This window comes from Cutaneotrichosporon cavernicola (genome assembly GCF_030864355.1).
Source record: "Cutaneotrichosporon cavernicola HIS019 DNA, chromosome: 4".
Classification (NCBI taxonomy): domain Eukaryota; kingdom Fungi; phylum Basidiomycota; class Tremellomycetes; order Trichosporonales; family Trichosporonaceae; genus Cutaneotrichosporon; species Cutaneotrichosporon cavernicola.
The window spans coordinates 1,632,605-1,645,023 of record NC_083396.1 but is presented as its reverse complement, the minus strand read 5'-3'; the positions used below and the strand labels follow the sequence as shown (position 1 = coordinate 1,645,023).

Below are 12,419 nucleotides of genomic sequence, written 5' to 3'. Positions count from 1 at the left end.
GGAATACGACAATTCGAAAATACAACACGTTGCGTCTTGGCATCAAAGGGCTTTATGAGTTTAAAGGGACCTCCACCCCGAGCAGCTCCGCAGGCGGGAGGCGCCGACCAAACCCGATCCAGCACTCTCCTCATCAATCGATCGACAACCTCCATACCATCTCTTCCGTGTTTCTCGCTATTCCTATCTTTGTTTCTCTTCTCCTTCTCTGTATCATACACTACGTAACGCATCAACTCGCCTCCTCGCCTCCTCCACCCTTCACTGTCCAGCAGCTTGGCGCCAACAACACCTTCATCACAACCACCAAACCTTGTTCCTACAGCAATCCTTCACACCACCAGCTCCACATTCCCAGACGTCGACTAGTGTGCCCGTGCTTCCATGTCACCCATTCTGAAGCGCGACGTGGCAGAAACTGTGCGCCAGGCCCGCCGCCTTGCTGCAGCAGCCGGGCTCAAGGACTACGACGAGCACGAGCACGAGTACGAGCTGAACCGCGGCAGCACGTCGCGCCCGTCAAATACAAACGAGGACAGGTGGGAGTGGGAAGAAAGGAATAGTACCGATAAGAGCGAGAGGCGCGCATCCGTTTCGAGCGTGTCTCACGGGATCACGTCCCCCGTCGTCCCGCTCACGGCCACAAAACCGGAAATGCCGGCAAGAAGCGATGTTGACGCAATGAGGGAAGAGCGGCATAACAATGACGGGCATAACCGGCATGAACGCCTCTCAGCCGTGCACCCGTTCGCGCGCCCTAGTGCGAGCTTTGAAGCCGAGCGCGACAGCATGGAGATGGCAGAGATTGCCGAGGAGGGGCGCCTGCTGGGCAGCCAAGTCTTGGAGAAAGGCGGAATTGGCAAGTGGGCCGACCTGCGCGGGTTGTTGTTCTCCGTGAGTCGCTGTTGTGTGACTGCGGGGCGTCTGACCGAACCATTGCTGACCCCAGTCAACACCCTCATTACTCTTCTCCCTTGTCGGTCTCGTGTTCTGCGGCCAGCTCCTGGAACACTGTGCGCGCTGGCGCGTGTTCCGCCGCGTTGACGAGCTCTTCATCCTCGTGCCTATGATCGGCAACCTCAAGGGCAACCTTGAGATGTGCTTATCCGCGCGGTTGGGCACGTCAGCAACCCTGGGCGAGCTCGACACGCGCCGCGTCCGCCGCTCGCTCGTTACGGCCAACCTGACCTTGCTCGGCCTGCAGGCGCTCCTCATCAGTTCGCTGGCAGCCGTGCTCTCTTTCGTCCTCGGTCTCATGACCACCCACCGTCTTGGCGACGTGCCTTCCGATGGCATCAACTATCCTGTACCAGGTACTGTTGCTGACCCGAGCATCGACGACCCCTGGCGTGAAGGGTACACTCGTCCAGGCCCAGCACAGCTGGTCATGGTCCTCGCGACGGGCATGGCTGCCGCGGGCCTGTCAGCCCTCTTCCTCGGAAGCTTCATGTGCGCGCTTGTCGTGCTCTGCCGCTGGGTCAATGTCGACCCGGACAACATTACGCCGCCGATCGCCGCTTGCCTCGGTGATCTTCTCACCCTCTTCCTCCTCGCACTTGCGGGTACTGTTCTCGTCGGCGCAATGGACACGCCGGTCCCCCTCATTATCGTGATTATTATGGGTATCGCGGCGCTGTGGTTTACGCGCCGCGTAATGCGCGACACGTGGGTCAAGGACATTGCGCGCGGCAGCTGGATCCCGCTTATTAGCGCCATGCTCATCTCGAGCGGCACGGGTATGGTTCTCGAAACGGGTGTGAGCAAGTATCGCGGTTTCGCCCTTCTCGCAATCTCAATGACGGGTCTCACGGGAGCCATTGGGGCGATCCACGCAAATAGGCTAAGCACGCAACTCCATCGTCGCCTGCACCCCGGCTCGGGGAGCCACTCGACGCACACGATGACCGGCCGCCTACAGGCGGCATATGACGGCCTCAGCCCGACGCAAAGTATAGGCGTACTGTTCGCCCTCTCGTTCCCTTGTCAAGCGGCCTTTGTGGTCTTTGTCAACGCGACCGGCTGGATCGATATCCATCTCGGCTGGGTAGGATGGGTAGCCTACGCCATCGCGTCTGCATTCTCCCTCCTCTGTGCCCAGTTCTTCACTCTCTTCTGCTGGCACCGCAACCTGGACCCAGACAGCTACACGCTCCCGATCCACAGTGCGATCGTCGACTTTGTAGGCCAACTCCTCCTCATGCTCGCGTACGAGGTATGCCGAAGACTAGGGGGGGACGTCATGGCTGTTCCTAGATAGAAACGTAGATTATGTATATTTGTACAACTATGCAAAGGCGGCTCTTACGTCCTCGATCTCGGAGCCCGACATGCGAGCAATCAGGCCGAGCAGGTCGAGGCCTTGCTGGTCGAGGCTAGGCGTCGTCTCGTCAATGCCAGTCGTGGTCCAGCGTATTTCGGGCCGGAAGTTTCGGAAGAGCTTGTAGATTACACTGGCGAGGGCGGTGCGATCCACGGAAAGAGCGATACGGACACGCTGTACAGAGGGAGGATAAGTGAGTGGTGTTGGAGTCGGCATCGAGTTCCATTCCTGTGGGCCGACTTTGAGGTCGATTGTAATCTCCTCGGTGCCGGGAGGGATGAGCCAAGTGGTGCCGACCCAGCACCTTTCGCGTGGTATATGTGGTTCTACTTGTGCAATGATCTCAACTCGAGGGGCGGAGAATGGGTGTAGGGACGGGTATGAAGGGGAGGGATATCCGTCTCCCACCAACCTGAGGAACTTGACTTGTGCAGCGGGCATCGAAGCGAGGGCAATAAATGGCAACGTGCGATTCCCATGCCACACATCGCCGCTAATAGTAAGGACTTGGACGTCCGCCATGATCGATTTCAACCACCCCACGTCATTGGGCGATAAGCGGAACAGTACGCCCGCAAAGGAGCGTTGCAGGAGCAGGGCCTGGTCGACGATCTGGACTGCGACCTTGCGGTTGTGCGACGATGGGAGGCGGATGGAGCCAGAGTGGAAGATCAGCCAACGGCCAGAAGGAGGATGGGAGACTGTCAAGTCCCCATTGAGCGATCTGTCGATGGTGCGCCGGAGGGAGTGGCAGAGGAGGCGGAGATGGAGAGAGAGCGGGGTGGAGAGGACGATTTGCTCGATGATGTGCGGGTGGGACGAGTAGGTGAGCGAGGCGGGGTCGGACATGGCGATGGCTGGGGGTGGAGAAAGATCGAGAGGGGATGGTACTGAGCGCCGAGTCAGCCCTCCAGCTCAAGAGGGCTGAACGGCTCTGCCAGTCGGAAAGATTGATCGGAACGAGCAGTCAAGACTGTCAACGTCACCCGATACCGGCTCAAAGGCTTTTGGTAGCCGACGACTAGGGACAAGGGGAATCTCGGCATCTCACCACCAACTGTTGCATCTCACCACATCATCTATATCTTACTCTTACGTTCGAGGAACGCCTGGATGGCACGCATGGAGCCAGCCAGCACCTGATCTTTATCCTTGAACTTCATTCCCAACACTCTCTCCGCCTTTCCATTCTCAAACGTGGTAGCCTTGCGATCGAGGGCGACACGGAACTCGGTATCTTTATTACCTTTCGAGATGGCTATCGCAAAGTCGTTATTCTGCGCCGTCTTAGTCGTGATGAGGAAGCGCTCTCCCCCGGCCGCAGGGACCGTGAGGGCGCGGACGGCGGCTATGGCCACTACTATCAGCGTGGTATTATCTCCACTCACCGTCATTGGCATCGACGCAGGGGAAGACTTGTGCGGTCAGATCCACGTCTGGAGGCGAGGTGATCCATGGAACAAGGCTAGTATTCGAGCCCTCGACACGGCCTTGACTAGCCGCGTATCCCTTGGGTTCTCCATAGATCTCATCAGCGAATCCAAAGACATTTCTTACGAGGGCACAGTCGAGTGCGACGCCGTCGAATTTCTGGGACGCCTTGAAGAAATCCCAGAAGGCGCGTTCGGACAGAGACTTGCTGGCGAGATATTTGAGGAAAGGCGGGGCGGATGCACCGATGGCGGCGCAGATGGCTGGCGACTCGTCGTTCCAATCTATATCAGCGTGGTCGAGGGGATAAACAAACCGGATTCAGTTAGCACGCGCGGGAGATCAAAGTTGGGATGAGCGATGGCGGCAATGGACGAGATCTGAACTACCCGCTTGACGGAGCTTTTGGCCGCGCTGGCAAGGAGCTCAGTGACGCCCTTGACGGCGGGGTCGATAACGAGGGCGGGGTCACCCGTGTTGGTCGTGTCGAGCGGGGAAGCGGCGTGGACGACCCCGTCGACGCCGAGTACGGCTGCGTCGTAGGCGTTGGGCTGGGGTTAGCGGGGGGGGGGGGGGGGGGGGGGAAAGGGGAAGAAAAGACCCACGGCAGCACCATCGGGCACGATGGCGACGTCAATGCCCGGGAAGGTGGTGGTGAGGTAGTCGGCCTTGGCGGCGTCCCTGGCCGTCACACGGACTTTGAAGCCATCGTCCAGCAGTGCCTTGACGATGTATCTGTCGTCAGGAGGGAGAGACAATGGACATACGGGCCCAGGAAGCCGGAGGCGCCAGTGACGAGGACGAGGGCTGGGGGGGTTAGTGCAGGCATGGTTTAGTTTGCTTGGTGACGCTCATTGACGCTCGCCATGGAGATTAAGTATGCATGCGAGGTGAAGCGACACGGAGCGGGCTTGGTCAGCGCATGACGAAATGACAAGATGACAAAATGACAAGATGGCGAAATGACAAAATGACAATGAATGAATGGCCGTCGGCGTGATGCCGGTCGTGCCGGTCGGCCTCGGTCAACGAGGTCGGCGAGCTCGCTGTGACTTTCGTAAAGCACTACCGAGGTTATCTGGGTCAAAGTGCCTGATGACATCTACACCAATCCTCTGCGACCATCCGAGGACGCCGCGTGCTTACGTCTCATCCAAGGCTACGTCTTCATCCAAGGTTACGTCTCATCCAAGGCCACTGCCGAGGCTACCATTCTGTCCTGTAGTCAGAACGCGAGTGGGAGGGGCTTGTGGATCTGGATTAATGCTAGTGGGCGCGGCTTGTGGGATCTGGAGTAATGCTAGTAGGGGTGGATCGCAGCGGCGGACGAGCATGCCAGCTGGGCGATAGGACGTAGCGAGCTGGGTCGTGGGGTCGTGAGGTCGTGAGGTCACGCGTGATGCATGACCTCTGTCGGAGCTCGGTCAGTGGAGTGGGGGCAGGCAGGTCACATTTGGACTGTTCCTAAATGGCATTTGGATTAGACATATGAGGCCCAATGAGTCGGAATTGGATTACACCATTTTCACCCGCAACTTGCCACTCACTCATCTCTTCCCACTCCCACTCCAAGCCCATCTCTTCTCACTCGTCTCTTCTCACTCCCATCTCTTCTCACTCCCACTCCCACTCCCACTCTCACCCCCACTCCCGCCCCCACCCCACTCCCACTCCCACCCCACCAACATGAAGCCATCGCTCACCCTCGCCCGGTCATCCCGTGCTCTCCAAATCCGCCCCGCCCGTCCCCTCATCGCATCCGCCGGCCGACCAGGGCTTTCTGCGCGCGCCGCGCCAGCCCGCACCGCGCCAGCCCGCACCTTCTTCTCGCTCCCAGATATCACGCGGCTCGCGACACTCATCCCCGGCCCAGAGATCGAGAATACAGGCGAAGAACAGCGGTTCCATGCACGCAAGGTCCTCCCGTGAGTACTGCTTTTGGGCCTGCTTTGGGCTTGCTTTTGGGCTCGCTTGGGCTTGCTTTTGGGCTTGCTTGTGCACTACTTTGCTAACCCAAGTTACTCGCCCGCACAACTGTACGAACTCGTCTCGGACGTGCCGGCCTACGTCGACTTCATTCCGTTCTGCACGGCTTCGACCGTCCTCGACACGCAGGGATATCCGACGTCGTGGAGGCCCGGACCTGAGCCGTTCGCCGTCGACGCAGAGCTGGCAGTCGGGTTCGGCGGACTCGAGGAGAGATATGTGTCCCGGGTCGTGGGGACGCCGTTTGAGAGCGTTTCGGTGAGTCGGCCAACGAACAGGGAGAGCAGCGAGAAGCGCACAGCAGTGCACCATTACACTGCAGCGATGAGCCAGCCCCCTTTAGTCCCTCCTAACCCCAGGCAACCGCATCCAAGCGTACCCCCCTGTTCAAGAACCTCGTGACGACTTGGTCGTTCGCGCCAGCCGGCACAGGCGGCCACATCGCCTCCTCCACCCTCCTCACCATCGACCTGACCTTTGCCTTCGCCAACCCCCTGCACCGGATCGCAAGCCAGGCCGTCCTCCCCAAGGTGGCCGATAAAATGGTCGAGGCCTTTGAAACTCGCGCCGGTCAAGTATACGGTGCGAGGTAATAGTGTACTGTAATCTACAAAAGGGTTTTTCTTTGGTGCACGTACGCATATGCAGATGTTGTTACTACATTTGCCAAGGAACAGGCCCACAAGCCCAGCCAGATACAATCACTCGTCGACCTTGCCCTTCTTGCCGAAACCCATCTTCCAGCCCGAGCTCGTGTTGCGCGACAACTTTGCCAGGCCCGTGCGGTCGCTGATTTTGCGCCCGAGCGACGAACCACCACTGAATCCGTTCGAGGTCGACATGCCACTCGGCGAGCGGTCCGCACGCGTAGAGGAACTGAGGCCGAGGCTGCTGTGGCTCGGCACCGTCGATGTTGGGATTGGCGAGGACCGACCAGTGCCCGTCGAAGGGGCGGCACTCGTCGCGGAGAGAGACGACATCATCGACGAGCTCATGTCGTTGCTGTGTTGAGGTGTGTGCTCGCCCTGGTCGTGCTGCATGCTGCTCCAACTCGTATTGTCCGTCCCAAGCGTTCCCAGTGTTCCCAGTGTAGTAGCCGTACCCTGCCTCTGCAGTGGCTGACGGGTGGCTGGGTCGTCCTTGCGTTTCAGGATCGACCAGCGGTTTGATTTGTCTGTCGAGCGCGACATTGACGGCTCTCTACGCCGGGCTGGAGAGTTGTGCTCCATAAACGCCGAAGTGAGGAGCGACGACGCAGTCGACGACTCACGGCGTACACTCCCGTTCGGCGTGCCAGACGCCGAAGTGTTGGACAGTGTCGACGGGTGCGACGAGGGTGCAGCCGCCGCGACCGACACGGCTGGCACAGGAATGGCAACTGGAGCCGCAGGGTCAACTGGCGTGGCCGGCGCAACTGGAGACGGCACATTGGCCAGGGTGGCGACAGCGGGGCTAGCCGGTGCTGTCGCCACCGGGGTTGCGGAAGGCTCAGAGACCGGCGCGAGCACCTTCTTCGCTTCCTCGACGAGATGCACGGGCATCTGCGGCCGGACTTTGGGCTGGGGAAGCCTCTTGAGCCCAAGCGATAGCAGGTCAAGCTCGACCGCCTGGTAGAAGAGCACGTAGCCCGCTCCCGTAATGTTGTCACCAAAGTAGTTTGTGAGGTCGTCCTCGCTGATCGGCTCGACGTTCTCGTCGTCACACATGACCCACCCGTCCTCGGATCGGACTACAGTCACGTAGTGGCCGTGGGTGGGGCCGCTGCTGTCAGCTTACAGTATCCTCAATCCGACTCACTTTCCAATGTGAACCACAACCGCAAATAGCTCGTACAGCCTCTCAGCCTTCTCTGTGTCCTCGGTCGTACACGGCACTCGCAGTGACAGGGGGAACGTGACGCGGTAGAAGAGCTTGTGTAACCGCCCCATTTGGTCCTGGCGGAAACGCTTGAGGTGCAAGCCGAGAATGTTCGGCAAGCTCTTGATGCGCATGCGGCGCTCGGCCTCGACCAGGCCGCAGCACGTCTCACAGTAAAACTTGTTTGTGCTGCACAGCATTTCCGAGTGCGAGAACTGGCGCAGACACGCCGTGAGCGACGAGTGCTGCTCAATGTCGATCGACAGGTCGAGGAACGACTCCTCGCGCGAGCTGGTCGTTTCGCAGTTGAGGCACCGCGTCTCGTTGACAAGTACGCCGTGGAACAGCGAGTGGATAAAGGTCATACCACGCTCCTTGAAGTTGGTGACCTCCTCCCCGCGCTCCTTGAGCTCCGAATCGAGGCGCTCCACCTCCTCGGCGAGTTGGTTCAGCACAAAGCCCAGGAACTCGTGGGCGTCCTGCTGCTGCTGCCCGCCAAACATGTTGTTGTGCCGGCGCGCAGTGCGTAACACATCCTCGGGGCGGACGACTCCTCGGCCCAGCGAACCAGCATGGTACGGTCCTCCACCGCGCGGACACGAAGGCGGCGGTAACGAAGCTAAGAGCGACGGGCCCAGTGGTAGACCGTTCGGGCCGAGCTGTACCACGGTCGTCGAAGAGTTGGCCGCAGGGGCTCCTGACGGGGAAGCGGCTGCTGCTGACCCATTTGGTTGAGAGGGTGGGGGGTTCTTGGGCGACACCGGGTGGTGAGGGAGCGATGTGCTCAGATGGTGAAAGAGCGTCTGGACAGTGGCCAGAAGCGTCATCTCCGGGAACGACGGGTCTGCCGGAAGAATGATGGGTGGTGGTAACTGCTGCGGCGGCTGGACAGGTGCTGGAACAGCTTTCGTGGGCTGCTGCTTGTCCTTGGACTTGCCGAGGCCAAGGAGGCCGCCGCGCTTCTCCTTAGCAGAGGGGTTGGCAGTGGGCGACTCCATCGGGTTGGGATTGACTGCTTCCAGGCTGGGACTGGGAATGGGCTCGGTCGCAATCTCGCCACCGAGGGCATTGTACGGTGCTGCGACGTCGGGGTAAGCCTCGATGAATGCGCGAAACGGCTCAGACGCGTACAGTGCCTGTAGGATCGAGTTACAGTAACAGGTGTTGCCAAACTTGTAATGTTAGCGATTGAAAAGACTCTGCTCAGAACCCACGTTCTCGAGGCCCCAAAGACCCTCGTCGAGCGCCCTCTCTTTGCCTTTAGGCTCTGGAGGTGGCGATTCAGTGGGCGGGGGAGCGGTGGTGGTACCATTGGTAGCTGCGGCGTTGCCACTGCCCATGCCGAAACGGCGCCACTTCTCCATGACTAATGTTCTGGCCTAGTGATGGGTGGATTAAAGTCGACGAGGATGAGGTATGTGGTGGGTGTGATGTGGCCCTGGCCTGGGGCGAGTGGGGGGGGGGGGGGGACAGTGGGGTAAGATGGAGCGAGTGATACAGGGGGAGTCGGTGGGGGCAAGGGGAGGAAGGGCTAGTTGGATTGAATGGCAGTAGGAGATGTAATGAGATGTGATGAGATGTGGATGAGGGATTGATGAGGGTGGAGTGGGATTCAAGAATAGGTAGGGGGAGGTAAGGAGGATAGAAATGAGATGAGATGAGATGCGATGAGATGCGATGCGATGTGGGCCAGTCGCCGGTCGCCGGTTCATTGTATAGTATGGGGTATTTTGGAGCCGTCCAGGGTAGAGTATGAGGTCCCCGCACGCGCCTTTTGGTATCCGAACGATGCACAACTAAAACCATCCAACAGCGATCGGATGGCGGGCAAACTGCTGCCTCCGATGACGGTAAAGGAGATAACGGTCCCCACAGACCCAGCGATGGGATGCACAGACCACTGCGTAGAATCAAGATATCTCGCGGTTCAAGTTGCAAGTGGGCACAGTCACATTCAGGTTTCAGGTAACTGAATCGCATCTCGCCTCGCCACGCAGGCCACGCCAGCGCCAGGGTGAGGTACGTAGGCAGTTGGCAGTCGTTAATTTGGGGACACGGCCAGGTGACGCGGCGTCGTCATGTATCCATCATACTTGCAATGCATCCTATCGTGAGTAGAGTGGGGGCTCAGCATGAGAGGAGTGGGTGTCTCATGACTTGGGCTGGGTGACTAGGACTTTGCCACGGAGGTTGTGTTGCTCCCATTGCTTCAGCCGAGCCTCGAGTTAAGAGCTGTAGACGGATTACAAGAATGGCGACAGGCCGAGGAGAGTCCCCCTAAGTGATGAGAGCCAGTTTGGTCATCTCGGAGGTTGCTTGCTTGTCAGCTTGAAAGGAGTTACCGAGGTATTAGGTATTAGTAGGAACCTATTGGGGTGCCTGTTGATTTGACCTAATGCTACTGCCGCATAGCCCACTTTGTCGTATACTCACAAACTAGGCACGTACAAATCAAACAAGGTGTGCAAGATTTAATGTGCCGTTTGAACCGGTCCCATCCACGTGAACGGGCCCAATTCCACGAGGTTGATGTGCCTGAGATGGTGTTTGGCTCCGGCTCGGATTCAACCACCCATCTCGTCATGACTCATGGCTCTTGGCTCCTGGCTCCTGGCTCATGGCATCCTTCATCCGGTCGTGGATCGTATCCTCCATCATCTCCCATGACGAACAACACGGCGCCGACCTCTCGCCTCAGCTAAGCAACCCCGTCTTCTGCCAGCTCGTCAAAGTACGTCAAGGCTTGAACTTTGTTGACTCAGTTTACGTCTTTCCGAACAGCGTCACAGCCAAGTCGGCAGATTTCCGCCGTCGTCTCGGACCGGACGCACAGGGTATCAGTCGTGTTTGAACGGCACGCAGCCGACTCGTATGAGCAGTACGCTGGGCGAGAGGTAGAGCTGATATAGGTCCAAAGCTGGGGAGAATCCGGAACTCTTAACGTCCTCGATCCGTTCTACGCTACGGTTGACAGAGTACTCCATCTCGCTCCTACCTCAGTATCCAGTCACGGCACAACTAGATAACGTCCGCGTCCAGCTCGTCGTTCATCGTTGGGCTGTGGTTACGGGTGACGGGAACGAACCAGTGTATTTTCCGCATACGGTGCAAGTTGGGCGCGGCGGCACAAGAGCCGACGCCGAGGTTAACCGCATTCTCCGCAAGTGGTGGCTTGGAGAGTATGTATTACGGGCCAGGGCCAAGGGCTAGCTTATGGTAGTTCGCAGAAATCGCAGCCGTCACTTGTTGTACCTGCAGAGCCTGTCGGAGAGCCCAGCGCAATGGCCTCCAACGCGTTACCGGGTCCTTCACGAGAGGCAAGTGCATCTGTATCAGAGCTGACACCAGACATCAGAAGAGGTCCACCCAGGCACATTCAAACGCCTCAAACGCGTCAATCAGCTCGTGGCAGACTTGAGCGCGGCGGGGAAAGCTCTTCCCGCATGGCTGTTCACTCCGGCCTCGGAAGCGCAACGGGCAGAGTTGGACGCGATCGACGTCTTTGGCACTGACCCGTTCAAGCCCGAGCCCGAGTCGCTCGAGTCCAACGGACACTCGGGGTCATTGACAAACGCGACGCAGTATCTCCCGACAGAGTCGACAAACGGGACGCAGTATCTGTCGACAGAGTCTCCGCGCGCTCAGCCACCAGACAGCCAAACCCAATATCTACCATCAGCGTCACCGCGGACTCACGAAAGCTTGCACGAGTCGGCCCAGGTCCCACAGACCTCACGATCTCCAACTAAGATTGTCCCACCGACCTCACGATCTCCAACTAAGATTGTCCCACCGACCTCACGATCTCCAACCAAGATTGTCCCACCGACCTCACAATCTCCAATTAAGATTGAACTGGCGGCCGCGCAACATACACAGCCTGTCATCGACATGGCCATCGACATCAGCCCACCTTTGCGGACTGGACGCTTCGAAACTCCCTCGGACAGCGATGACGAGGACTCGGACTCGATTTCGATTCCGATTCGATTCACCTCGCGCCGGACTAAGCCCCCCCGTCGACAGGTGTTCAAGTCGTCCCCCCAAGTTCCAAGAGCATCGTCGCAACCCACAGGCGAGACGGACGAAGACGATCTCTCAGACTACGAGAAGGAGCAGCGAAGGGCACAGAAGCGACCAGTGCCGTGTGAGTCGCAGGGAGCTTCTGAAGAGTCTGTATCAAAGTCGCAAGATTCGGGCAGTTTCAACCTATCTCGATTCCCGCAATCGGCGCCTCTACCATCCTCGCCCGTTCCAGCTTCAGGGCCACCGGTCTCGTCTTGGGCACCACAAATCTCCTCGTCGGCACCCGCCCATGTCCTAGTGCCGACGACGGACGAGAGCATGCGGACCGACCCTGGCCCAGAGCCTGAGCCAGAGCCAGAGCCAGAGCCGTCACCACCCACCCCAGCGCCCCACTTGTCACCACCCACCCCAGCGCCCCAGTTGTCACCACCCACCCCAGCACCCCAGTTGTCATCACCCAGCATGCCCCGTAAACGGCCACGTCACTCGGGCGCGTCAAACGTAGATGCCGACGATGAGGCTAGCCAAGAACGGCCCAGAAAGCTGGCCAAGGCCGAAATCGTCTCCCCCATCAAGAGCTCTTGGGAACCGACGCCCGGCCAACGAGTCCTGTCCAGACTTGTCTCTGTTTCCGTCTCCGAGGCTGTGCGGCAGGTCCTCCCGAAATATCGACCGGATTTAACGACGTTCACCGTGCCGGGCATGTCCAAGGAGATGGTCGAGTATGTGAGGGCCAGGGCGGTCGAGGAGAAGGCGGCGCGTGAGCGAGGACAAAGGAAAAGTGGGCGATAGTTATGAC

General features: G+C 59.0%; 5 protein-coding genes across 5 annotated transcripts; 3 read left to right on the top strand and 2 right to left on the bottom strand.

Annotated features, from left to right (window-relative positions):
• Positions 1–384: 384 nt before the first annotated feature.
• On the top strand, positions 385–2,257 carry CcaverHIS019_0406430 (uncharacterized protein; the record flags this gene model as incomplete). Its single annotated transcript, XM_060600501.1, has 2 exons — positions 385–894; positions 950–2,257. The coding sequence occupies 2 exons, from the start codon at positions 385–387 to the stop codon at positions 2,255–2,257; spliced, it is 1,818 nt and encodes a 605-aa protein (XP_060457088.1).
• Positions 2,258–2,284: 27 nt separating this feature from the next.
• Positions 2,285–4,580, bottom strand: CcaverHIS019_0406420 (uncharacterized protein; the record flags this gene model as incomplete). The annotated part of the gene is made up of 7 exons (XM_060600499.1): positions 2,285–2,624; positions 2,733–3,021; positions 3,411–3,677; positions 3,709–4,035; positions 4,068–4,302; positions 4,357–4,486; positions 4,519–4,580. The coding sequence occupies 7 exons, from the start codon at positions 4,578–4,580 to the stop codon at positions 2,285–2,287; spliced, it is 1,650 nt and encodes a 549-aa protein (XP_060457087.1).
• Positions 4,581–5,437: 857 nt separating this feature from the next.
• On the top strand, positions 5,438–6,330 carry creB (uncharacterized protein; the record flags this gene model as incomplete). Its single annotated transcript, XM_060600498.1, has 3 exons — positions 5,438–5,676; positions 5,770–5,995; positions 6,097–6,330. The coding sequence occupies 3 exons, from the start codon at positions 5,438–5,440 to the stop codon at positions 6,328–6,330; spliced, it is 699 nt and encodes a 232-aa protein (XP_060457086.1).
• Positions 6,331–6,438: 108 nt separating this feature from the next.
• creB (uncharacterized protein) lies at positions 6,439–8,958 on the bottom strand (the record flags this gene model as incomplete). The annotated part of the gene is made up of 3 exons (XM_060600497.1): positions 6,439–7,498; positions 7,535–8,766; positions 8,809–8,958. The coding sequence occupies 3 exons, from the start codon at positions 8,956–8,958 to the stop codon at positions 6,439–6,441; spliced, it is 2,442 nt and encodes an 813-aa protein (XP_060457085.1).
• A 1,253-nt stretch (positions 8,959–10,211) lies between these two features.
• CcaverHIS019_0406390 (uncharacterized protein) lies at positions 10,212–12,412 on the top strand (the record flags this gene model as incomplete). The annotated part of the gene is made up of 5 exons (XM_060600496.1): positions 10,212–10,325; positions 10,595–10,773; positions 10,815–10,915; positions 10,953–11,741; positions 12,060–12,412. 5 exons carry the CDS (start codon positions 10,212–10,214, stop codon positions 12,410–12,412), a joined length of 1,536 nt encoding a protein of 511 aa, XP_060457084.1.
• Positions 12,413–12,419: the final 7 nt, after the last annotated feature.